Here is a 26,426-nt window from a genome sequence, read left to right as displayed (position 1 = left end):
TGGCACATTGTCGGTGCCCTTGGAGTTGTTTCATGACGATGTTGCACTCTATCTGTTGTTGTTGTTGTTGTTGCTGGTACAGAATTAAGGTCGTTTCTGTTGCTGCTTTTGCTGTTGCCGTTGCTGTTGCTGGCGTTCACGTTTGTGGCCTTTCGTTCTTGGGTCGTAAATTTGTGGCAACGTGCCTGGAATTTAGGATGCGCCTTATCGCTACAGTCAAAGTAGAAGCCAAGAAGCCAACACAGCAACATCGAAACACAGCAGCGAACAGTTCACGACTCAGCTCAGCAGCAGCAGCAGCCGAAGCCGAAGCAACAGCAACGTGGCGTATACTTAATATATGTATATGAGGCACATGTGTGTGTCTTGGTGTGTTGACTTTCACTTTTTGCAATTGAAATTCTTGCATAAAGCCAATGTAATTAACATGTCTTACATAATTCAATGCTTTGAACAATGAGACAGACAAACGTTTGAAACAGCTGCAAGGAAACCTTTTTGTTTTTTGTGGGTTCTTGTGAGATGAGCTTCGATTGGAGACTCAAGACTTCGAGACCACACCCTGCAGCAGCCTAGTTACACTCCCTGCTGGCAATTCACTTTGCATTCGGTCAACAGTAAACAACATTCTTCTAAGTTGTTGCCAATTACAAACTGTAGCAACAACAACAACAGCAACAGCAACTAAGACAACAAGAACAGCTGGCAGAACAGCCAACACCCAACTAAAGACTCGAAACACTCGCTACGTAACATATTTGAGAATTAGTTGTTGGCTTTTAGAAGTCGTCGCTATCAAATGAGCTGTAACAAGAAGCCAGTCAAAGACTGTGACAACAACAACAATAAAGACTCTCTGTGTGTGTGTGAGTCTGTAACTAAACCTGTCTTGAAAGGTGTCTTTTTTTTAACCTGGCATAGGCTGAGCAGGGCAGCCGAGCAACAGCAGCTTCAGTTCCAAGTCAAGTCAAGTCAAGTCAAAGCAAAGCAAAGCACAACAACAACGCAGCCAAGTCGACAATTTAAAATAAACAAATACAGAACAGCATTAAGATTACAACACGCAACTAGCAGATACCCTGTAAGGACTTTATTTCAAGTCAATATGGTGTAGCTAAATATCATAATTTTTGTTAATGATTAACTTAAACATATTCTTGTACAAATTTCAATGAAAGACATTCTATAAAAACCATCTAAAGTCAATTAATTAAACAGTAATATTAATATTTTAACAAAAAATATTAATCAAATATTGTGTAAATATTAATTAAACAGCAATATTAATATTTAAACAAAACATTTTAATCAAATATTGTTTAAATATAAATTAAACAGCAAAATTTTCTAATATTTTGGTTAGGAAGATTAATAAAAATATACTTATATCTTTTTTAAAATATGCTTAGAATTTCATAAAATTTAAATTTTCAATATTTATATTTACAATTTTACCAATATTTACTAAATTGTGCTGCTCAGAAATTAATTTAACATAATCAAATAAATGTTATATAATAAAATATTGCTACATATAAGTAACATTTGTTTTCAAAAGTTTGTAATTTTGTTTTCTGTGAAATTCATTTGTGGTATTTAATAATAAGTTGTGATATTTAATAATAAGTTGTGCTATTTAATAATAAATTGTGGTATTTAATAAGAATGTATTTCATAGATTGATTGAAAATAGAAAAATAGTAATTTATTTATAATTTAATCGAAAATGACTTTGCTTAACATAACGAATTGTTCAGCTAATGTATACCGATAATACAAATGTATATCAGCAGTCTTCTCAAAAAATACCATCTGCATAACTAAATCATGAATGCCCACAGGACTCCAGATTTTGCAGGGTATAATTGAACGAACGAAAAAGCTGAAACATTTTGGCCAACGAGTTCTACAAGCAATAACGACAACAACAACAACAACAGCATCGACATCGGCGACGACGACGTCGATGATTGCTGTCGATGCTGACGTTTTCTGCCGACAGCGCCGTCAACGCATTCAGGCGTGCTGCTATCGAGAGACGCCGCTGTCGACGCTGACGTCGCTGCTGCCACTGCTGTTGTTGTTGTTGTGCTTTTTGGTTGGACTTGGGCTTGGACTACAGCAGAAAGAGTGGGAGAGTGAGAGAGGGAGGTAGGTAGAAGAGAGCACTCTTGAAGGAGGGAGCCAAAGAGAAAGAGAGCGAGTGAGGAGTGCCCAGAGGCTGGGGGAGGCTGAGGCGCGACGTTGATTGTTTTATGGCATGAGAGAGAGCGGACAGGAGATGAATATGTTCGAAGAGTGATTGCAAGGGGGGAGGGGGACTGTGACAGATGGATGGTATAACGGGGCAAGAAATGAAAAAAAAAAAAAAAAAACAGAAATATAAAAACCATTGATACAATTTATAAATGACTTTGCTTTGTATCTATCAAAAAGTGCTCAGCGCTCAGCGTCGAAGTCAAAGTCGCTGCATATGGTTGGATGTCGTTCTGCTGCTGCCGCTGCTGCTGCTGTATTTAATTTTTTATTATATTTTTTTAAATAACATTTTTTTGTTGTTGCTATTGCTGCTATGATTTTGGTTGCTGGTTGCTGGTTGTTTGGTTGTTGGTATTCCATCGTCAGATTTCAGTGCATAAAATAGCAATTTAAACGTTTCTTGCTATGCGAATGTGACTGTGTGTGTGTGTGTGTGTGTCGGTGTGTGTATGTGCGTTTTTGAAAATCGAAAGCAAGGTCTTTTTTCTGCGCAAACACGCAGACAAGCGCATGAAAAACAACAAAACAGCTATAACAACAACAACGCAGACAGACAAATTCTGTGGCCAGTTTCTTTGTTGTTGTGCTTGCTGTTGCTGTTGCTGTTCTTTAAGCTCCACTTTTAGTTTAGAACGTAATTTATAAAAATATTTAGTTAACGCCCCAGTCACATGCGTCAAACACACGAACCCAAGGAATCTATAGCGTTTGTTTGGCTTTAAAAGCTACGAAAAAAACAAATTCGATACAACTATTTTTACGAAAGACAAACAACAAGTGCGAATACAGTAGCAACTCAATTTATGTATTCGAATTGCAGTTAAGCTATATGCTTTATTTGAAAAACTGTATATGTATTTCACACTTCAATAACTTGCAAGTATTTCTTAGAAATTTATGTAGTATTTCTAGATTTTCTTGCTATTGAAAATCAAAGTAATTTTTAGTACAATAATATACCAAAAATGAGTTTGCATTCTTTTAAATTGTTACTTTTTGAAGTTAATATTTAATACTATTACTAAAATAACTTGCAAGTATTTTTTTTTAATTTATGATTCATTTTTAATACTACAGTATTTATAGATTTTTAAAATTAAAGTATTTTTCATTAGAACAATACACTAAAAATTAATCTTAGAATACAAAGTTTGAAATTTTTTGCTTTTTATCTTATTATTTCATATTCTTTCTAAATTTTTTATTTCCCACTTCAATACCTTGCAAATTTATTATTAATATTTACTACTGTCGTATTTTTAGTTTTTTCTATTGAAAATTGAAGCAATTTTTAGTATAAGAATATACTAAAATACAAAGTTTGAATTTATTATTCTTCCACATTTATTGTATATACTTTAATATAAAGAATAGAAAGCATTTCTTTTAAATTTCTGATTATTCCTAGATTTTGTTCTTACTATTGAAATTAAAAGTAATTTTTAGTATAATATTATACTAAAAATGAATCTGCAAATACATTGCATGAAATTATTATATTTCTAAATTTGCTGTATATACTTTAATATAAAGAATAGAAAGCATTTCTTTTAAATTTCTGATTATTCCACGATTTTTTTCATACTATTGAAATTCAAAGTAGCTTTTAGTAGAATAATATACTAAAAATTAATCTGTTATGTTTTGAAATTGTTATTTATTATGTTAATAATTCTTTTCCTTAATATTCCTTCTAAATTTGGTATTATATATAACATTTTTTAAAATTTTGCCGTCAATTTAAGGTTTTTACAGTATTCAGTATAGCTGTATTTTCTGCCACCCTCACACATTCATCTATCTGCAAGTTTTGTTTGTTTGCATTGCTGCACTTCTGTTTCTATTTTCGTTTCTCTTGTTTTCTTGCGCTCTATGCGAGTATCTTCGGCTTTATCGCTTAGGCACGTGTCGTGTCAATGCAATGCAATATCGTCGACGTCATCAGGTGGCCTAATTGCAATTAGCTGAGCGCCCCCCAAGTAGTCGTCCAACAACAGTGGACAACAACAACAAGAACAACAACAACTCTCACATTGGTTGTCAAGGGCGACGTTCAACAAACTTCGATAAGCAGAGCCGGAGCTGGGGCAGCTCCCCCACCTCATAAATATAACTGAAAATGCATCCTGTTTGCTTGTTTTCTTTTCTTTTTCGTTTTCGTTGTTATTCTTTTCTTCGTTCTTTTCTATTCCATTTTATTGTGTGCTGCTGATAAGAGCAAAAATCAAATAAGCACAAAAGCAGCTACTGCAACAGCAACGAACAACATCTGCAATTGAAATATAATACCTGAACGTATGTACATATATGTATGCTCGTAATAGATTGTAATTGGGTTCAGTGCACTTTTATCTTCCTTCTCAACTTACATCATAAGTTGAATGCTATAGAAGCTGCTTAAATCTAATCGCTTGGGGTATATCAATCACATTTCATAGAACATTGATTGATCAACAAGATTTTTGTTTAATCCTCTACTTAATCACTTTTTACTATTAATCATTATTTGAACATAATACTTAACTTAAACATTTGCAATAGAATGCAATAAAATTCGTATTTTAGACAAATAATCCTATTAAATAATCGTAGATTCATTTCGATTTTTGAAAAGATTCGCAGTTAGTCGGTGCAATCAATCATTAACAATCAATTTTAACTGCTCAACGCACACGGTAATTGCAAAATTGGTGTCTTCGGTATTTGTTGAAAATATTTGTTGTTGTTCTGGTGGCATTGACTTTGATTTTTCATTGTTGATTGTAGTCATTGTAATAATTTGTATTTAATTATAGTGAATTATTTGGTATATCACTCACACAAATACTCGCAAGTAATGCTGACAGTTTTTCTGGAATTTAGAGTTGTCTGCTGTTGAAATAAATAAACAAATTGCGAAAAATACTTGATTAGATTATTATAAGTGCAGCAATCTTAAAACACTTTGAAATGTGAAATCATTTCGTTTGCTTGTGATATTTGCTGTAGATCAAATGAGGTTTGAACCACTGTGCAACAGCTAGATGTTTACAATAAATAATTTAAGAGATTTTTCGTAAAAATATAAATGAAAACATTTTCGCATCTCTGAAAACAAATAAAAATAGTTAACTTAATGCAATCGATGCCAAAAATAACAGCAACAACAATTTTCAATCTACAATAAATGTGTGCAGGCGACAAAAGTGAGTAAAATAAACAAGCCGAAACGAAAATAACGCGAAATAAAAACTCATGAAATGTTTTCAATTGGCAATTTTTACAGTTGCTTTTTGTATGGGGCGCTAAGCTTTTTCGTTCAGTTTGTTGTTGTTTGTTTATGTGGATGTCATTTAAATACGCTTCAAAAGTGAATTGCATTAATTACGCGCACATGCCTATGAAGCATTGTGTGTGTGAGTGTGTATATGTGTGTGCACAATATTTATTTCTAATTAATTTAATTTTTGTTTTCGCTCGTTTCTTTTTGTATATTTTTTTTATGTCGCCGGTGCAGCTTTTTGCCAGTCTTTTTGCCATGTGTGTGTGTGTGTGTGTTTGTGTTGGTGTGTGGGGGCTGCCGCGACGCTTGTTGTGTGTGAGTGTGTGTGTGTTTGGGTCGCGCATGAATTGAAAAAAAGAACGGCGCACGAAATTCGTATAAGAAAACTTTTAGTGCAAAAGCTTTGTCGCCTATGTGTGACTTTGTATGTGTTTGTTTGTGTCTGTGTGCTGCGAGTGCGAGCATTTCTGACGTAATTCTGCTGCCGTCGCTGTCGCAGTCGCAGTCGCCGCCTAGCCAAATCGCCAAACGCACCAATACCAAAGCACACAAGCACACACGTACATGGAGACTGAGAGCAGCCCCATAACAATGAGCGTGTACAATTTGTTGCTTCTTTTGCTGATCATCGACGCTTCGCAGCTGCTGCTGCCGCTGCGAGCTCTGTCAGCGTCGCTGTTGCTGCTAGCTTCTGCCGGTTTCGAAAATCCGAAAGCAACAACAACAGCAACAACAACAACATCAGCATAGCAACTAGTGTCGGTGGCGCAAATATAATTAAACTTTCGAATGGGATCAGCAACAGCAACAGCAGCAGCAGCAGCAACTGTAATGCTTGACAAGTTTTTTTTTTCTTTTTTGTTTCTGTTTTTCTTTCTGTTGCTTTTTTGTATTTTAGTTTTCGTAGTGCTTTTCACTCAATTTGGAGTCGCTTGTGCTTTTTTTGAGAGCTTTGCTGTTGCTGCGGCAGCCGTTGGTGCTGTTGCTGCTGCTGCTGCTTTGTTTTCACTCAATTGCGTTTGCTTGCGGCCGCGTAGTCAAGTTTCATGCCACCAACGATTGCCGTTGAATTCAGTCGTTCAACGAGAGTGACCGCGCACGAAAGCCCCAACAAGCCCACAGCGGAGCCGCACAAACAAAATTTAAACAACAAAAAAATAAAACAAAATACCAAATAAATAATAATTATTAAATACACCCGAACGAACGAACACAACACAGAGTGAGAAATATATGTATAGCATATACTAGCATTCAAGCATATGTACTTGTTATAGAGAGAAAGAGAGACACGCAATAGAGCAAACGATATGCACCATATCGAAAACCAAAAATAAAAGCGAAATTTGTGTGCAAAAAAATAAAGTAATCATAGACGACGCATATGAAAAAGAGGCCACAGCAGCGCAAAGCAGCAATCAAAGGCAGTCAAAAGCAACAATCAACGCTCAAAAACCAAAAAAGTCGAGAACATTCTGTACACATAGCAGTCAGCTTTGCAAAATCACTCCTGCGCTCGCTCTCTCTCCTACTTACTCACTCTCAAGCACCTCCTGGCACCTGTTTTATTTTGCGTGTTCGCCAGCTTTCGTCACGACGCCAGACGGACGACGACAGCCACCCACCCCTTCGCACTTTGAAGAGTTGCGGACGTGCCAGGGCATTCAAACATATGTTTGCAGCATTCAGCAATTTTGCGACGACAACAACAACTTCAACCTGAAGCTTCCTAACATATGTTAAGCCGCCAGAGGCCGCTCTCCTCCTCCTCCTTTTGCTTTTACGTCGTACTGAAGTGCAGCTGCTTGTGTGCGTGTGTGTGCCAAAAGAAGTAAAAGTAATTGAGAAGTATAAAAAGAAGAAGAAGAAGTATTTTGCATTTTCGTGTCTTTTTCGTCATTTCGTGTAATACCGTATTTTGTGGTCTAGTGCAGTGCGAAAACAATTAAGTGACAAAACAAATGAGAAAATAAGAATAACAACAATATACATACATACATACATATAATTCAAGTAGACAACGTCGAGAGGAAGCTGAAGCTTTCGTGAGTGCAAGAAGTGCAATTGAAAAGTTGTCACAGCTGCTTGCCGCCGCTCCCACCCCCGTAACTCTGCCGCAGCGCAGCCTTAACATTGAAGTGCACTCTCGCGCAATCTCTTCTAAAAACTTCTGCAGTGCAACATTTTGTGCGGATCCTGCCGCCCACAACAGCATTCATATGAAACCGGAAAATTGGCTTGAATCGTCATCAGCATCAACATCATCATCATCCTCAGCAGCAGCAGCGTCAGCAGCCGCAACAGCAGCAGCAACATCATCATCACCAACACCAACAACATCTGCAAAAGCAACAGCTTCGACAGCAACGGCAACAGGGTACAATGCTAAGGTAAATGTCACGCCCACGATACGGCCCATCTACCCCCCCAAAAACAGTGGCAGCCACACCCACACATACTTACACTCTTACTCTCGCACAATACACACACACACATAGACACACACACGCAACCCATTTGCCATTGTAGCATATGGCGCTGAAAAGTCGCTCGTTAAAAATGTTTTTGCTGTTTTTACGGCATCGCATTTTTTTTTTTTTTTTTTGCTTCTTGCGTTTCACAATTATTTATTCTTTTATGTGGCTTGAAGTGCGTTTATGGTATTTCTTCTCTTTTGCTGCTGTTGGTTGTGGCTCATTAAGTGAGAAGAATTCTCTCATCTAACAATTAAAAAAGAAAAAAACATAGCAAAAACTACAACTACAACAACAACAACGACACTGATAGTGGGCAAGACAATTGAATTGAATTCCAATTTCAATTTATATTTCAATTCAATAAATAAGAGTACACTGTGCGAAAACTTGCAATATGATAAAAGGCGAAAAAATTTGATATGAAAATCTTTTTTTTTGATAATACAAAATAGTTATTTTATATGTAAAATTACAATTTTTTGTATCAAAATTACAATTCTCAATGTGGTCTTACATTAATAACAGAAAATGTTAAAAAAAAGATTTACTATTTTTTTCAATCAAAATAAAATATTTTGACTTGATTGGAATTATTTTAGGTATATATTACAGGTATATATAACAGAAAAATACCAAACACGTTATTTTTAATACTGTTTCAAAGATTGAAGATTTTTTTTAGTACTTTTCTAAGTCGAATTAAAATAAATGGAAATTCTTTAACATTTTCTTTAGGTACTATAACTCATTTATAATATTAAAAAAAAAACTAAGAATTGCGGTGGTAATAAAACATATACAGAAAAATACTGAAAAGAGTATTTTTGATTGTTTTGCAAATCTTTCTGAAATAAACTGATAATTTTTGGTTCAGTGTATGAAATTGAAATTCCATTTGGCTGCGATACGAAATGCGTGTCACAAATATATGTACATGCTTAATTTATATACACTTCTGTGCATGCTTATATACGCACAAATATACCAAAATGTATATATAGTATATCCGCAGACAGATATGTACGTAGAGTATATCCGGGTTCATTAGCGAGGCGCGCAGTGAAACCTAATGACTTGGTCAGTTTTTGCATTTCGACGTTTTGGCTTTTGGGCAAACAAAACGGCAGACAGCTGAAAGACATCGAGAGGGGACAGCAGCAGGTGTTTGGAGGGGTGAGGGGAGGGGAGGCATAGGCATTTGGGAGGGGGTCACGTGTGAGGCCCAGACCCAGGTCCGTCACATTTCACAAGCGCAAATTACATTTTGACGCTGCTGCAAACCCTCACTAATTACATTACATTACATTACATTGCTCTCTGTACCGTACGTTGTACGTTGTCCAAGTCGATATATATGTCTATATATATAACTGTATATGTGTGTGTGTGCATAACACTTGGCACAATAGTTGCACCTATTTTGTGGTCGATGTCGCGTCGCTGCTCAGTGTGTTTGTTATTATTTTTGTGTGTTTGCCTCGTTGTGCAGTCAACGCACGTTGCCAAACGCGCAGCTCAATTGGACTATCAAATGGGGCCCACTACGATATACTACGATATAACATGCATATATAACACGACTATAGATGCATAAAAAATATTTGAATTCACACAAGTGCATCTCTGCATATCTATAGATATTGTATCTGAACTACATTTGCGATACATCTTTAAGCAGCTTATGCAAATATGTTCATCTTCAAAATGTTTGAGCCACAAAACACGCATTTGAGATACGGCTTTAAGTAGTTTTTTATTTATAACCCCACTGATATGGCATCTAAGGTGCATTTGAGATATCGCTTTATATGCAAACTATGCTTTTAAAAAGATGTTAGAAGACTGAAATTTTATTGAAACCTTTTTAAGTTACACATTAACAACACCTTAATATTTTTCCATTTCTTCAGTATAAATATATACTGATAAAAGTTGGAGTATCGAATTTTCTGATTCTCGTTGATCTTTTTTATTTATAAATATAATAATAAAGTCAGAAACCTTTTTAGGTAATATTTTAAAAATACCTTAATCTTTGGTTATTTATTTAGTATGTGCTAATATACCATATATATCATTTTAGTATTTTTGTGGTATATTATTTCGGTGTATTTTAAAATCAATAAAATCAATAAAAATGGGTAGCTTTCTTGTTCGATTCTTTCAGTATATTTATATACTGACTTTTAAATATTATACAAATAAGAATCAAATCAGACTTTTGTGATTAGAATAACATAAATGCATTCTTTTTCACTATTTTATTTATAGTAAAGTATAGTAAAGTTTGCTTAGCACTGAAATTAAATGAGAGCATGATCTGCATAGCTCAGATACTTTATGAGATAACGTTTTGAATAATTTCATAGATTTTTCAAGTGATCGTGCTACTCAATTATAGCACTAAATGAGCAGATTTCCCAACTAATTTCCAAGTCAATTAGATCATACTTGGTTGTTGTTTGATCACACGCTTGCATTATCATAGAAACGAGGCACAGATGATGTAAACAATTTATACTCATAGTTTGCTTTCGAGTACTCGTGCTTTATTGTCTAGTTATGTTCTTTTATTGCTGTTGTTGTCGTTGTTCAGCATTTTTTTTTATCAATTGATAATATCGATTGTGTCGGGGGGACTATTATTTGTCTAGTGTTTATTTATTGTCTCGTTGCCACAAGTTACGAATTACAAAACGGAAAACAAACGACGAGTCTCGAGCAAGTTTATTTGGAGCAAACGTCTTGCAAACATGCAAACTATAAATATAAAGAATGAACAATATAAAAAATACATATTGGAGATCTTATGAAACGACAAACTATTATACTAGTAACAGATGTTGTGAAGTGCAGTTGTAATGCAAATTCAACTCTCTGTATCTTATGGATTGATCGATTAATATATGATCGGGCTATTGTCTTTGCTGACGTCGTTGTTGCTGTTGTTGATTCGTTTGGCTTCTTGGCAAAAGGTTAATAACCCGCATTCAAAATTAGCCAATCGACAACAGCAGCTTCTACCTGAAGTTTATAAAAAAAAAACTTTGATGAATGTGTATTTCTGACTCGTTGTCTGTCTGTCTGTCTGTTTGACTCTGCCACACGCTCCGTTACGATGTTTGTTGGCTTCTGACCCCATTCAAGAGTTATATACAAAAGTCTTTAAGCTTGTGGCACATGGCAAATAAATAATCTTGACTCGCTTGCCCCCGGGGCTAGTTGGACTTACATCTATGTTATGTGGATGCGCGATAGGTAAATGGCCTACGCATTGTTTTATCATTCAGCATGAAGTTAAAGCTAAATAAGCAGCAGGTAGAACAAAGTTAAAGCCGTGGGTGTAAGCAAAGCGTGCTGTAGATCAGGATATAGATTAAGTTTTATGCCATAATATACGTGACAAAATTCGTAAATACCTAGAACATGAAATATTGTTCTAGAGTTTTGTGGTCTCGCATAATTTATGCAGACAAACAAACAGATCATAAAGCTCGCTCAACTGTTAAAGCTGATTAACAAAATATATATATTTTACGATTTTCTTGCGCGCCTGTTATAAATATTTCCATAAAATTATCGCACTCTTCCACTATTGTGTGTGGAAATTTGTAACAGAAAATTGAATTTGCATTTGGTTGAGATAAGTAATTGTGCCAAATTAGCTGATAAGTTGAAAACTGGCAAATGTGCAAATGGGTAAACTCATTCAATATACATTTTCCTCCCCCCTCCCACCTTTCGAAATATATGTAAATTTATTCGCAGTGGGGGGAAGAAGGTAAACAGAATGTGGAACGCGTTGATAAATACACAAAATTTTCGTATGTAAATGAAAGCAATTTACGAGGTGTACACACATTCGTATATAGCTCGTAATCATAATAATAATATGAAACTGCTCAGAGATAATAGATCTCTTGCATAATGTGCGGCAAAGGAGTTTTTAGCAGCTGGACAGCGACAGACACTGAGCTGAGGCTGTCTGTCAGTTGAGATCGCTGAGCAGAACTATTAACACGCAGCAAGACACAAAGCTACATAACTGCATAACTGACTGGTGAGCCATTAAAGTGCCGACTTTGTTTGCTTTTTTTTTGGGAGACTTTGCTAAGAGAGGTTTTTATATCTGCCATCCATAGGGTAGAAGAGTATGATATCTTTGTGCTTGCTGGAAATGTATGTAAGAGGCAGAAGGATAATCAGATTGAAGTTCCAGAAGTTATTTAAGGTGCTTTGGCTGATAATCTGGTATATTTTCAAAATATACTATATAAATATACCGAATATAACATTAGGCATATTTTAATATTTTTCAGCATACTAATTTGGTATATTTAAAGAATCATACCAACCCGATCTGGTATATTTTATAGTCTATGGTATATTATTAATGTAGTTATATATCTATATACTATATAAATATACCGAACAAAACATTAGGTATATTTTAATAGTTTTTCTGCTTAATAATTTGGTATATTTAAAGAATCATACCAACCCGATCTGGTATATTTTATACTCTATGGTATATTTTCAATGTAGTTATATATCTATATACTGTATAAATATTCCGAATAAAACATTAGGTATATTTTAATATTTTTTCTGCTTAATAATTTGGTATATTTAAAGAATCATACCGACCCGATCCGGTATGTTTTATACTTTATGATATATTTTAAATACATATAAATATACCAAATGTAAGACTCGGTATATCTTAGAATTTTGTAGTGTATTAATTTGGTATATTTTAAAAATAATGCTGCACTGAATGTTAAATACAGAATGGAAGAGGTGTCTCTTAGAAAGTATGGTGTCTGTGGTATAATTTAAATGTAGTGACTTATTGATGTATATATTAGTAATTTCGCGTTATATTTATTTGGTATATTTTGATGTAGTACAATATGTACACACGTTTTCACGTTATATTTATTTTGTATATTTTTAGAATATGGTATTCCAAAGTCGAGCACACTCGAGTGTAGCTTTCTTACTAGTTGTTCCTCTGGCTGTGCGATTTACAAGTCACGAAGCCTAAAATGAAAATTACGAGTACAAAATCACACCGCACGCAGACTGCTTTGCTGGTTGGGGCAATATGCAATTAAGTTTTTCTTATTTTCTTCGTTTTTTTTTTTTTTTTTTTGTTTTTTTTGGCCATACTCATACCAGCACCAAGACAAACAATGCGGTTGCAAGTTGCAAGTGTTGTGGCAAAGTTTTAAGTTTTTGTTTTTTTGGGTTAGGCAACCTGCTGAGACAAAGAAGAAGGAAATAGATTTGTGAAATGTTAATAAACTTAATTGGAGTTCAATTTGAGTTAATAATGCTGAAAAGCGACAGTTTGAGCTCCTCTTTGAGTGTTTAATTTTTAAGCGGATTTGACACGCCCACAAGCAAGCCGCCCACTTGGGGACTTGGACATATTTTGAGTTGCTACGTTTGGTTTTGTTTTTCTAAGCCGCATATCAATGCAGCTTTTGCTCTAGTTAATGCGCTTTTATCTTATTGTTGTTAGCTACTGTTGTTGACGTCGCTTTTATTGTTGTTGTTGTCAGTGTTGTTGTTGTTGTTATTGATTGTAAACCTTGAGCTACGTATGTGCCGCGGCGTACACGGCGAAGGTCGCCAAGTGCGTTGTCCGTCGGGTATTTTTCATGCACAAACTAAATAGCTAAATAGCTGTGAGCTAAACTCATAGATACACACACATCTATGTGTGCGTGTGAGTGTGTGTGTGTTGTCAGCTGAATGCATTGGGCTGTGGCATTAACATATGTAGCGCGATTTGACTTTGATTACATTATAGCCGAGCAGCAGCAGCAACAGCAGCAGTCGACGACGAGTCAGCAAATTTGCATTGTTGCGTTCTAATTAAAAATGGGCGCAGTTTTTGTGTAGTGTAGAGTCTGTGTTTGTATGCAGAAGCCAATGCGGCAGTTAAGGACAAGAGCACAATGAAAAGCAAATGCTAATTTAATTAAGACAAGCGCGCAAACAAGTCAGAAGAGACACACACACAGAAAAATGGTCAGAAAGAAGAGAAGCAACAATAAAAGACAAATTCGAAGACGGTTCACAGCACAAGGCTAAATTGAGATACTTGGACAAGAGAAACAAGCAAGAAAGCTTTAGTAGAGTGAGCTCAACTTTCAAATAGCCGCTACCTATTTTTAATAATAGCAAAACAGGGCGGTATTATTCGTAAAATATACCAAATTAATATACTGAAATAGTAACATATACCAAATAATATATTTGGGACCAGAGAGGAGAAAATATCCATGCTATCAATTTTCAATAATACCAAAACAGTTCGGTATTATTCGTAAAATATACCAAAGTAATATACTAAAATATATCAGAGGGTATATTTGGTATATTAATATGGGAATACATTCTAAAAATACTGTTGAGAAGAAAATATCCATCCTACCCATTTTTAATAACAGCAAAATAGTACTGTGTTATTCGTAAAATATACTAAATTTATATACCACATAATATTAAAATACTAAAGTGTTGGATATATTTAATATATTGATATGCCACTATATTCAAAATATACCATTGGGTACCCAATATACCAGATTGTCAGCCAATGAAACTTTTGTCATATAAAAGTAATTTTCAAGTATACCAATATACCAAATTATCAGCCAAAGAAAATGTTGCCGTATAAAATTGTTTTTTTTTTTAATAAGTATGATATATATTTAATATATTGTCTGCATTTAATATATACCACAGAGTACCCAATATACCAGATTAACACCCAACAAAAACTTTTCAAAAGTATTTCTTACAATTTGCATCTGATCACAACCTCCTTCTGCCTGCTACATACTTTTCCCGCAAGCACAACCTTATCATACTCTTCTACCCTATGGGTAGCGGGTATAAAGCAAGAGACAGATATAGAGAAGTTGAAAAGAGAAGTAACCAGCAGATACATTTGTATCTTCTGCCTCGCCTGCAGGCAAAGGGCAGGGTTAATGTTTACTTAGCGACAGTTTCATTCTTTCTTTCTTTCTTTGTTTTTTTTTTGGGTATCTCTGTTATTTTTGGGAAATGCTGAGCAAATAGAATATGCCACAAAAATATTGTGTCAACAAACAATATGTTAAAAATACAATAGCAGATATTAACAGACAAAACTAGCAACTGTTTTTTTTAGTGCATTCGAGGTGTGCTCCATTTATAGTTGCGATGAACTCCGTAACTCGCAAATGAGCCACGGAAACAGCTGCGACAACTGTGTAAATAAAACGCATTACTTAAAATTTACTAAAAAAAAGAAAACTAGAAGCGACAGAGGCGGAGGCAGAGGCAGAGTATGCACAATTGTTCAATTAACTAGAGTAGAGCACAAGTTTTTTGTTGTTGTGTGTCCCAAAAGTCAACTGAATTGATGCCCAAAACAAGAATCTAAAATAAATAAAACGAAAATAAACATAATAAAAATAACAAAATAAAGACCATATAAAATGCGACAAATATCTTTTATTTCTTCGTCGTCTCATTTTTTTTTTTGACGTATGAAAACAAAATCAAAATTAATTTAAAACAACTTTTTATTTGTTGTTGCTGCTCGCTCGCCTTGAGCATCAAAAAATTTGCGAATTTATATTAAATTTGTTGCTCTTGTTGTTGTTGTTTTTATTATTGTTGTTTTCTTACATCTTTCCCCGCTTTTGCCAGAAATTCAGAATTCACGCTGTCCACTTCAATTCGAACTGTTGTCAAGCGCTCAAGATTTTTATTTTAATCCCCCCAACGAACGCATTGTTGCTGCTCTTATTGATCTTATTATTATTATTATTATTATTGTTGTTGTTCAAGTTGTTGTTGTTGTGTATATTTTTAAATAGCATTTCACATTCAAGTTGCCGCGTGAATAAATTTATTTTAATTTTCCACACTTGTTTTGCTTTTTTCGTTTTCTTGGTTGTTGATTCTTTTGCTAATTTGACTTTTACATGAGTGACGATCACGATTTATGGCAGCTTGTGACGCCACGTTTTTAATGAGGCTTACAGGATATATTTAGATTGAAATGAGCTCATCAATCTTCCGCCAGATTCATCATCTTGTCATATTTATGCTTTAGCATAAAGATTCTTTTATGCAAACTAATTTTACACTACTTAATTTCAATTTAAATTACATTTATTTAAAGGCTGTTTTGAGATCTATTCCTTAATTTGAAATTCAACTCTTTTTGACTTTTAACATTATAATGTTTTAATGATTCTTTTCAGTTTTCTTAGAGAGATTTTGTATCTTTCAAGAATCATAATATTTATACTTTATAATAAATATACTTTTATGCATTCCAAATTTGTTTTAAATTAAATTTATTTATAGGTTGCTTTTCTCTTTAAATTCAAATCTTGTTGACTTCTAACGCAATTTTGATTTATATGCAACTGTTTATTGATTCTTTTCCCTCTCCACTTGTTTTCTATTTGCAGGTAAGCCAATTCGCTGTTGAATCATTTGAAACACTTGAATCATTCGACTGTTATTCAATTGCACTTGTAAGTAAACAAAATCGAGTAAACAACTCTTTAGCATTTGTAAATATTGTTTTCGTTTGGCGAAAAAAACACACATAAAAAAAAGCAAAACAAAACTGACTGCTTTGATGACCGCAAACAGTTTGTGTCTCCGTCTTCATCTCTTGGTCACTCTCTCGGTCTGTCTGTCTGTCCGTCTGTTTATGGCTGTATCTCTTTTCATTTTGTGGCTGCTGTAAAATGTTTGGCAGCATCGGCAGCGGCGGTGGCAAGGAAAAGCGCGTTTCCAAAGATTTCACTTTCACGCCGTAAAACAACAAAGAGACGCTAATGCAAATGCCGACACAAGATCGTTCAGTGTCATCCGCATAGTTGTCGTCGCACATGAACCAGGGATGCATTTTACGATTGCTTCGTCTGTCCATCTGTCCGTCTTTCTGTCTGTCTGGTGGAAAAAGCTTAGCGATCTCAACGATTGTTAAAGCTAGAGTTACCAAAGTTTGGTGACAGCTTTGCTTTTAATATGCAATTGTTTTGGAAATGAAATATGAAACTGTTTTTAATTGAAAAGTTGTCGTTTTGAAAAAAAAGAATTTTTAATTGAATTTTAATGAAATACGCTATTTATCCGACGACAAGAAATGACAGAGATAGCCATCCTTGGCCCTATGTAGAAGGTATATACTCTTGATAAGCGTCAAATAGCTATGTCCGTCCCTCTGTATGAAAAAATAGAGCTATATTTTTGATTGACAACATTTGTTATATAAATATAAAGTTCGGTAAATTAATTTGGTATATTTAAATATCGCTCTGTTTTGCTCCCTTTGTACTATCTACTGTAGCTTTTTTCATTTTTTTACATTTCGTTAAATTTCAGTATTTTTTCGATATATGAATTCGGTATATTTAAATACCGCAGACTCTTCTGCAGCTTTCTTACTTGGAATTACAAGCGAAGTAGAAGTCACTTGTTATATCAATAAACCAAATATACATTTCGGTATATTTCAGTTTATTTCCGGCCTATTAATTTAGTATATTTATATTTTAATACCGCAATCTTCGCTTACTTCGTACTCGACTATAGCTTTCTCACTTGTTATTAATTGGAAATAAAAACATAGCAAAAGTCTGTTGCACTTTTTGTTGAAAACAATTGTCTAGCGTCTAGACTTTCAGTGCAGATTGCTCGTTTATAATTTGCAAACGATTCTGGCCAAGTGTGCTCGCATCGCATTACTGCGTAATGAATCTGAATATCGCATTTCATGCTGATATCGACTTTGATCGCACAAGTGCTTCTCGTGTTTTTTTTTTGCTGTTGTTGTTGTTTCTGGCCTATAATAAATGCCACAAAGTCTCTGGAATCTCACGAGCTATTGTTGCAATTGCCTTTGCTGTGGCAATTGCAGCGCCGCTGTTCAGGTGCTTGTTGCTGTTGTGGTCGCTGTGGCAGCGGCTGCTGCAAGTTGCTTTTGCTTTTGGTTTTGCTTTTGATTGTGGCGCAATGGTTTGGCATGTGCATGTGCATGACTTGGGGGCATTGTAACACACACACACACACACACATACATATGAGGCATGCTCATAGTTTTTGTTTTTTTTTCTTGCTTTGCTTGTCAAGAGGCATTCAATTGCCACAACAACAGCAACAACAACTTTAACTGCAACTGCTGCAGCGACTTTTGTGGCTGAGTTTCAAAGTTGCTTTTGGGTTGGGCATTGCTTGCATTATTGTTGTTGTTGTTGTTGCTGTTGTTTGTTTGTTTGCTAAGTGAAAAGCGCTGTTCATTTATTGCTGTAACTCGCATCGTTGTTTTTCTTTTTTTTGTTTTCGCTGTGGACAGTAATTTTCACCAGCTGCCGTTATCGCAAAGGTTCAACATGCTTTTTGCATGTGCATCATCATCATCATCATCAGCAGCAACGTTAATAGCTCCTCTGATACGACACGCCATTGCCATCGCCTAACTCCCTATATCAGCTCTCCCTCTCTCTTTCCCCTCGGTATCATACTCATTTTTTTTTGTGCACTGTAATATCGATCTTTTCGTTTGTCTGAATTAATGAGTGTTGTTTTTTTTGAGTGTGGGGGAGTGCTCATTAAATTTATTTCGTTATTTCTCTATAATTTTGTGATTTTATATATTTCTTTTTGTTGCCTTTCACCCAATAATAAAAAAACTCGCCCTCAAATTGGCCAAGGCACGTTTTCGACATCGTCGTCAAGGAAGTTGCGCGCGCTTAAAAAAAACTTATTTAACTTGCCTTGCATTTAATGCCAATTATTCGGCATAAAGCAATAAATAATCCCCCCAATAATAATAATAAAAAAAGCAAGAAATAATGAAAAAAATGTATTGAATAAAACACAAATCGAAACGTTTGAGACAAAAACTCCTTTCACTTTGTGGCAAGCGCAAACGAAGCGCAGTTGCTGCTGTTGCTGCTGCCTGTTGCATTTGTGTGTGTAGAATGTTTGCCACATTGACACACACACACACACACATACACAAGCAATCTGTGTGCCACTGACACACAGACCAAGTAAAGCGCAACGAAACCGAAAACGATAACGAAGCCAAAAGCCGAGCAAAGCCGACGACGACGACGAAAAGTCGAAAAAGCGTTGCGTTGAATGAACTCGCTTCTTAGCTTTTGTTGTTGGCGAGCGTAGCGAAGCAAAGCAGAACGTGGCAACGTGGCAAAATGGGGCAGGAATAAAGTTTAGTTTGTGGCAAGCTGGGTTAGACATTCTTATGCAATTGGGCAAAAAGGAAGTGTTTGTCGTACCTGGCGTATGCGTAATATGGTTGCGTATACGCTTGTTGTGCACACTCTTCGCCCACACACATACGCTGGAAGCACTTGAAAACTCGCACTCAACTCGCAGAACTATAATTGAAATTGTGTTTCTATTTATAATCGCAAGTTAAGCAGATTAGATGGCAACAACAGCATCAACAGCAGCCCACTCAATATTCAATACTCAATTCAGTTAAGTTAATGGCCAGCGATTTTGGCGAATCTTTAAGTGGACAGCAATCTATCGAAAACTTAGGGAAACAGTCTCAACTCGAACACGAACTCGAATTCAACTCGCAGCAGCAGCTTCATCACTTTGTTACACTTCAGAATGCGCAAATTTTGTGGCTTCTTCGCTGTATTTGATTTTGATTTGATTTTTGTTTTATTTTTTGTTTATTTTTTCTTTTTTTTTTGCGTTGGGCATTACGTAATCGCTCGCTCTTGTCTCGAGTGCTATTGAAATCTCAGTTGTGTTGTTTATTTGCTCCGCTTCTTTTGTCTGTCTCTTGTTTTTTTTTTTTTTTATTATATATTTGTGCTTTTGTTTATTTTATTTTGCGCTTCTCTTCTTTAAATGTGTTTCAATTTCGATTTCATTTTCGATTCGATTCTACCTTTTATGCGATGTTCGCTTGGCTGCTGGTGTTTTGTCTTCTAATTATAAACACAAACTTCTTCAAACGGAAGCATCTTCAGCCATTCTAGAGTACATTTCAAATGTGATTTATGTTAATTGGTTTTAGTTTTTGCTCATCTTTTTTTTTTGCACAAGCCATTAGTAGTTGACATTATGGTCAAGATTTTAGCGATAGCCCAAAGCGAATTCCTACTTAACTATTTCTATGTATATTTTTAGTTATGATCAGATCCAGCAAATAGAGCAAACTTCGCGGTCGTTTATCTTCGCCAGTGTTGCCAAGCGAATTTAATCTGCAACTATCATTTAATCAAGCACATCGATGTGGAACAATAGTTGACATTTCTACCCGAACGTAATTTATAGCAGAGTTTCAGTTGTGGGATTTGCTAAACTAACTGAGTTGTATAGTAAAAAACGGCTAATGGGGTTTTAGTTGCTTTATACAAATATATGGTATATTTTGTACTCTATGGTATATTTTTAATAGTGTTCCATACAATATGCAAATACAAATGTATGTAACAGGCAGAAGGAAGCATTTCCGACCCCAAAAAGTAAATATATGGTATATTTTTCACCCGGTGGTATATTTTCAGGTATATTTTGTCATCTATGGTATATTTTTATAGTAGTGTATAGTTATATTGAATATAGACTTTGGTATATATTAGTATTTTTCGGTATATTCATTTGGTATATACATATATTTTCAGAATATGGTAACACTCGACTCTTAACCTTTCTTACTTGTTTTGAAATAGAAAGAATGGATTATTTTGAATCATTATTTTTTTTTAAATATCTGTAATTAATAAGCCAAGATATAACTTATTAAGTTATTCTTGCTGTGCAGTTGTGTCATCACTTGTAAGTTGTTGGCATTAAAAATAGACGATTGTAAATGGAAATCCATGAAGTTGGTAATATAATTAGATGCACTTATTGTCGTCGTCGGCGATTGCGTAATGAACGAACGTTACAAGTTGATGGCCATAGCCAATTTTTTTTTAATGGCACGTAGCCAAACGCTGGCACGTCGAAGAAAGTGAAATTACAAAATTCATAGCGCTGTTGTGGCATAGTTACAAATATAAATCCCAGAGAGTGTACGAAACACTGTCGCAATTATGATAATAATTTAAATGAAAAAAAAACAAGTAAGAAAGCTGTAGTCTAGTGTGCACGACTGTGAGATACCAGCTACCCATTTTGATTAAAATCAGTTTTTTAAATATACCAAATTAATATACCAATAATACTAAACTACACCGAAGGATATGGCTGAAATATTGATATAGTATTACATTCAAAATAGAGCACAGTTAAAAAAGGGTGAAAAAATATACCAGAAAATATACCATATAGTACAAAATGTATCATATATAAAACTCCCTTCTTCTGACTGTTAAATACCGTATTATTCTTAAAATATACCGAATTAATACAATGCAAAAATACAAAAAAAATATCCGAGGGCTATAATTGGTATTTTAATATAGCACTACATATACCATACGGTACAGAATATAACAGAAGTTATGCCATAATATACCGTTGAGTGCAAAATATACCATAGATGTATATACTTTATGGGGTAAAAAGGTACATTTCCACCTTTTCTACTCTATGGGTATAAAGACAAGTAATAAAATACATGCTCTTCAAGAGTTGATAGAGAAATCGTTATCAAATTGCGTAGGAATCGTTAAAAATTTGTTAGGTTTACATCAGACAACTTTAAGATTCATATAATATAAACTTAACAACACTTGATATTAAACTATTATACCCTTCTAGCCAATGGTCAGTGGGTATCGAAATCGAATTATAATGCAGTTCATTCAAGTTGTACAATCACGAAATTCAAGCACGTCTTTCTCAATACCAAAGGTCTGGCCTGGCATTTTGACCCGCCGCGGCGACTGATTAGAAATGTGAATGAAAAGTGTCTGTCTGTCGAGTGGACTATATATATAAAATACTTAGTATATATAGCATGTAGTTTTGGGTGCATAGAGTACACACTATTAATATAAATTGTAGATTGGGGGCCGTTGAACGTGTCGCTCAAAACTTTGCACGTGCGACGCAAAATTCAATCGTTGAAGCTCTGTTCGCCGGGGTGATTGATGACGATAAGCTCGACAGATTTCAGAATCATCGCTATACTATATAGCACACATTATAAACTCTATATAGCAGCTAAATTTGTATTATGAAAATTGTTTGCGCCAGCACTTTGCCTTCGTCTCTTCGTCCACAAAATATGTATATACAATATTTGAAAGCTGTTGCTGTCTAGCTGCATCTCCCTCTTTCATTCACGCTCTTTGAGTGCATTAAACTCGCGTCGCGTCTTGACATTTGCGCTGACAAGTCAAAAGAAAGAAAGAAAGAAAGACGAAGAAGAAGCAGAGCGAGCAAAGGCAAAAATTAAATAATAAAAAATGAAATTTCAACAATTTATTTAAAATCGCGCAACGCTTTACAATAAATAATTCGTACAGAGATGATGGCACAATTGCAAAGTAACAAAATAAAGTAAAAGACCTCCTAAACAGATCTCTGACAAACCACTTAACACAATTTCAGAGGCACTTAGCAGACATAAATCACACAGAGATGCACACGCAAAGATACTTTTACAGATACAGACACAGATACAATTACAGATGCGATGTGTGGCAAGCGGCAATCCCCAGATTTTGTGGCATTAGTCACCTGTCGCTTCGCTTCGACTTGTGTTTGCTTATTAATAGCTAAGAAAAACACACTCGCATTCTGCAAATATATATTTATAGACAGATCTCAGCCACATACCAAAGAACACATCCCAAGCATCGCACATCGCATCGGATCGAATCGGATCGCGTGGGCAACTCAATTATAGATCGCAGCTCTGAGTGTAGGAAATGAAATTGCAAACGTCAGTGTCATTCTCGGATCGTATGTGGCTGACACATCGAGACGGAATTCCAACACCTCAAAGTGCAAAATTATTCAGCACATGAAGCGAAAGATCTAGGCAAGGCAGATGACATCTGAAAGACAGCCTTTGAAGCAGCTTGAACAAGTTATTAGAAAACATTTTTAAATTTTAGAAATATAGAATGAAAGTGAATTGGAATTTAGACTTTGAAGCAGCTTGAACAAGTTATTAGAAAACATTTCTAAATTTTAGAAACATAGAATGAAAGTGAATTGGAATTTAGACTTTAAATTCTTTCTTTAAAATTAAGTCTTCAAATTTGAGTTGAATTCATATTGCAACTGCTTATATGAATAAAAATTTAAACTTTAAATTCTTTCTCTAAAATGAATTCTTTAATTCGTGTCTAATTCATATTTCATCTGCATAAAAATAGCGAACTGAAATATATTTTATTTACAATTATCTGCATTTTCCATCTCTCTAAGCTTTGATCTTCATGAGCAGCGCAAAACACCTGACTACATGATAAAGTATATGATATATAAATATATAATACAACCATCATTTAATGTGATTATAATCCGCAACAGAATCTAGAATCTAGAACATGCTCGTTCCGAATTTGTTGACACAACTGCGTTCTTCTTTTCGATGTTTACCAATACAGCTGACAGTTTTTTCTTTGTGTTAACTAGCATTCCATTTATTCGGAACGCAATGCGAAAGCTATCAATAGTATGAAATCGAATATTTATTTATATCTTTACAACAAAATTAAAAATGTTGATCGATTTAACAGACTTGCCAAGTATAAATGACTTAAGTTGTTGAGTTAAGAATGACTTTTATCAATATCTTTGACACTTGTTTTAAACTTAACTTTTTAAGTTACGAATAACTTTGATTAATATTGTTAACAATTCTTTTTGTTTTCTTTGGTTTAAGTCAAGTTAAGAATACCTTTTTATCTATATTTTTTTTTAAAACAAACTTGCTCCTTTTTGATGAAAAACTACAAATATTTAGTTAAATACTTAAGCCAATAAATAGCTATCAAAAAACATCTGGCTTGTATCCTGTTTTTTTCTTGGCGAAACCACAAAACCGTTGAGCAAAAAGGCGCCACATCAAAAGGTTTTTCTTTAGCAACTAAAAATAGCTGAGACGCAAGTTGTTTTTCTTTCATCGCACTGTAAAACTCAAAAGTAAAAAAGGTTTTTCTTATATATTTTTAAAATATATTTATATATAGGATCTAGCTTTCGCTTGGTCTTCCTTTTCGATATTCTTAGTCTACCTGTTGCGTTGTCAACCCAACAAAAAAAGGCGCCACATCAAAAGGTTCTCAACTTGAGTATCTTTATATCTGTTTTGCGTCCACTTTTTTAAGTATCTTTATAAATAGATTCTGTCTGTCTGGCGACACGTGCTTGGCTCTAGCTACTTTATTTTTTATTGCGAATTCAAGTTAATGCATTTGCGTATCAACTAAATACAATTAAGTGATTATATTGCGAAAACTTTTTACTATTTATTTATTTATTTTGTTCGCTTTTTTGCTGTGCTGTGTTGCTTTAGTCTATTTTTTTTTTCGTCGTATGTGCAAACTTTAATTATGTGTTGGTATTGATATTATTTTGATGTGCGGTTCAGTTCCGTTCTGCGCTATTCTATTCTGTTCTGCGTTGTGTTGAAATGGATGCCACGTTGTGTGTGTTTTTCATTGTTTTATTTTTTTCATTTTAGCGTGACTTGACGTAAAATCATGCAATACAACTTGTAATTACATCTATAAGTATCTGTATCTGTATCTGTAGCTGTGTAACAATGATCAGCTTTAAGATACATTTGTATCTGCAGATTGTGCTTTATTGTGGAGCTTAATAATAATTCTGCTATTGAAATCAATTAAAAGCGTTTATATTATGCGTTTTGATTACGGCAACAGCAACAGCAACAGACCTTGGGATCTCGCTCAGCTCAGCTGAGCTGAGCTCAGTTCGTATTTGGAAAGGCAAAAAAAAAACAAAAAAATAAAAAATCAGTCGTTATGTTTACTAAATACATTAAGTGATCAATAAAGGGTATGTTGAAGTGTGCTTGCGAAATACCCTTTGTTTTGATTCAATTCTATTGATTGTGGCTTACATTACGTATACGTCATATTACGTATACGTTACATTTTAAATAACATTTTACGGAATTTGTATACCGAAAATGGCATTGAAAATCAATTGCCTATGAAAATTGGTTAATTGTAATATCATTTTCATATTAAGTATACGCCCAGTGGCATATTAAGTATACGCCCAGTTGACCTCCGAATGTTTGAAAACTTCAAAGTAGCATATAACAAATATGTTCATGATACACTTTAATAGTTGTTTAGCCTATTTTATTATTATTTAGCACATATTAAGTATACGCCCTGCTGGCCTCGACATCGCTTAATTGCTGGTAATAACAGTTAAATAAAATAAATACATTAATTTTAATATTTTATACTTTTGTTGTTGTTTTGGTTATGTTTATATCAAATTAATGTACCGCAAAAATACAAAAATATACCAAAGTATTTAGTATTTTTACAAAATATACCAGCTTTAAGTATAAAAATAAAATATATTACCCATTTCTAGAGTATCTTGAAGTCGTGTCATTTATAGTTCTTGTAATGTTTATATCTAATTAATATACCCCACAAATACTAATATATACCGAAAGCTATATTTAGTATATTCGTATTGGTACAAAATATACGAGATTGTACCAATTTTATATCGCTGATTTTAATAAAGTAACTTGAAATCGTGTCATGTTAAGTTCTTGGTATGTTTTTATCAAATATACCGCAAAAATACTGAAATATACCGAAGGCTATATAGAGAACAAAGTATAATATCATATTGTAGTATAAAACAAGTAATGAAATAATGATCTTTTCAAGAGTAACTTAAAGTCGTGTATAATTTTAGTTCTTTCTATGTTTATATCTTTTTTTTTGGTCACATATGCCCCTTGAGAACGCGAGTTGTGAGTTGTTGTTGTTGTTGCTGTCATGGGAATTGTAATTAAAATTGACAAATGATTTCGTGCCACAAATGTTGTGCGGCGCTATCAATTGCTTCCTGAGAACACATCTGCTTTGGCGCAACCAAATAGAATGTCGCAGTTTGACAGGTAATACACATGATCCGCAAGTGTTCGTTGTGTGTGTGGTTGTGTTTAGCTTTACTAGAGTATATTCTCTCTCTCTCTCTTTCTGTTTTGATACATTGTAACCAAAGCAATATCTCCCATAGTAGACTTTGAGTTACGTTCGCTTGTTCTGTTCGTGAAAAAGCCTAATAAAATGGTATCATGATAACTGCTGATCGTGATAAGCGCAAGTTGTTTGTTGACTGCACGTCGTCGTCGTCAGGCAAACTAATCAACGTAATGTACTCCTCGCATTCACAATTATTTTTCGCCATTAACCAGATTGTTTGCGCCATATTCTCTTTCTTTTCGTAAAGTG

General features: G+C 34.5%; 1 protein-coding gene across 2 annotated transcripts in view; it reads left to right on the top strand.

Moving 5' to 3' along the window:
* LOC117570207 (terminal nucleotidyltransferase 5C) overlaps positions 1-26,426 on the top strand; it is a 70,791-nt gene that overhangs the window by 28,701 nt on the left and 15,664 nt on the right. Inside the window, exon 1 of one of the 2 annotated variants that reach the window (XM_052005222.1) lies at positions 6,636-7,911. The exons of the other annotated variant lie outside the window; for it this stretch is intronic. Within the exon in view, the coding sequence (XP_051861182.1) occupies positions 7,741-7,911 (171 nt within the window). The 5' untranslated portion in view covers positions 6,636-7,740. Of the gene's footprint in view, positions 1-6,635; positions 7,912-26,426 lie in introns of those variants that run through there. 2 annotated transcript variants of the gene reach the window in all.

The sequence above is a fragment of the Drosophila albomicans genome, chromosome 3 (genome assembly GCF_009650485.2).
Source record: "Drosophila albomicans strain 15112-1751.03 chromosome 3, ASM965048v2, whole genome shotgun sequence".
Lineage (NCBI taxonomy): Eukaryota > Metazoa > Arthropoda > Insecta > Diptera > Drosophilidae > Drosophila > Drosophila albomicans.
The sequence above is the reverse complement of the archived record's forward strand: the minus strand, read 5'-3'. Positions and strand labels throughout refer to the sequence as shown.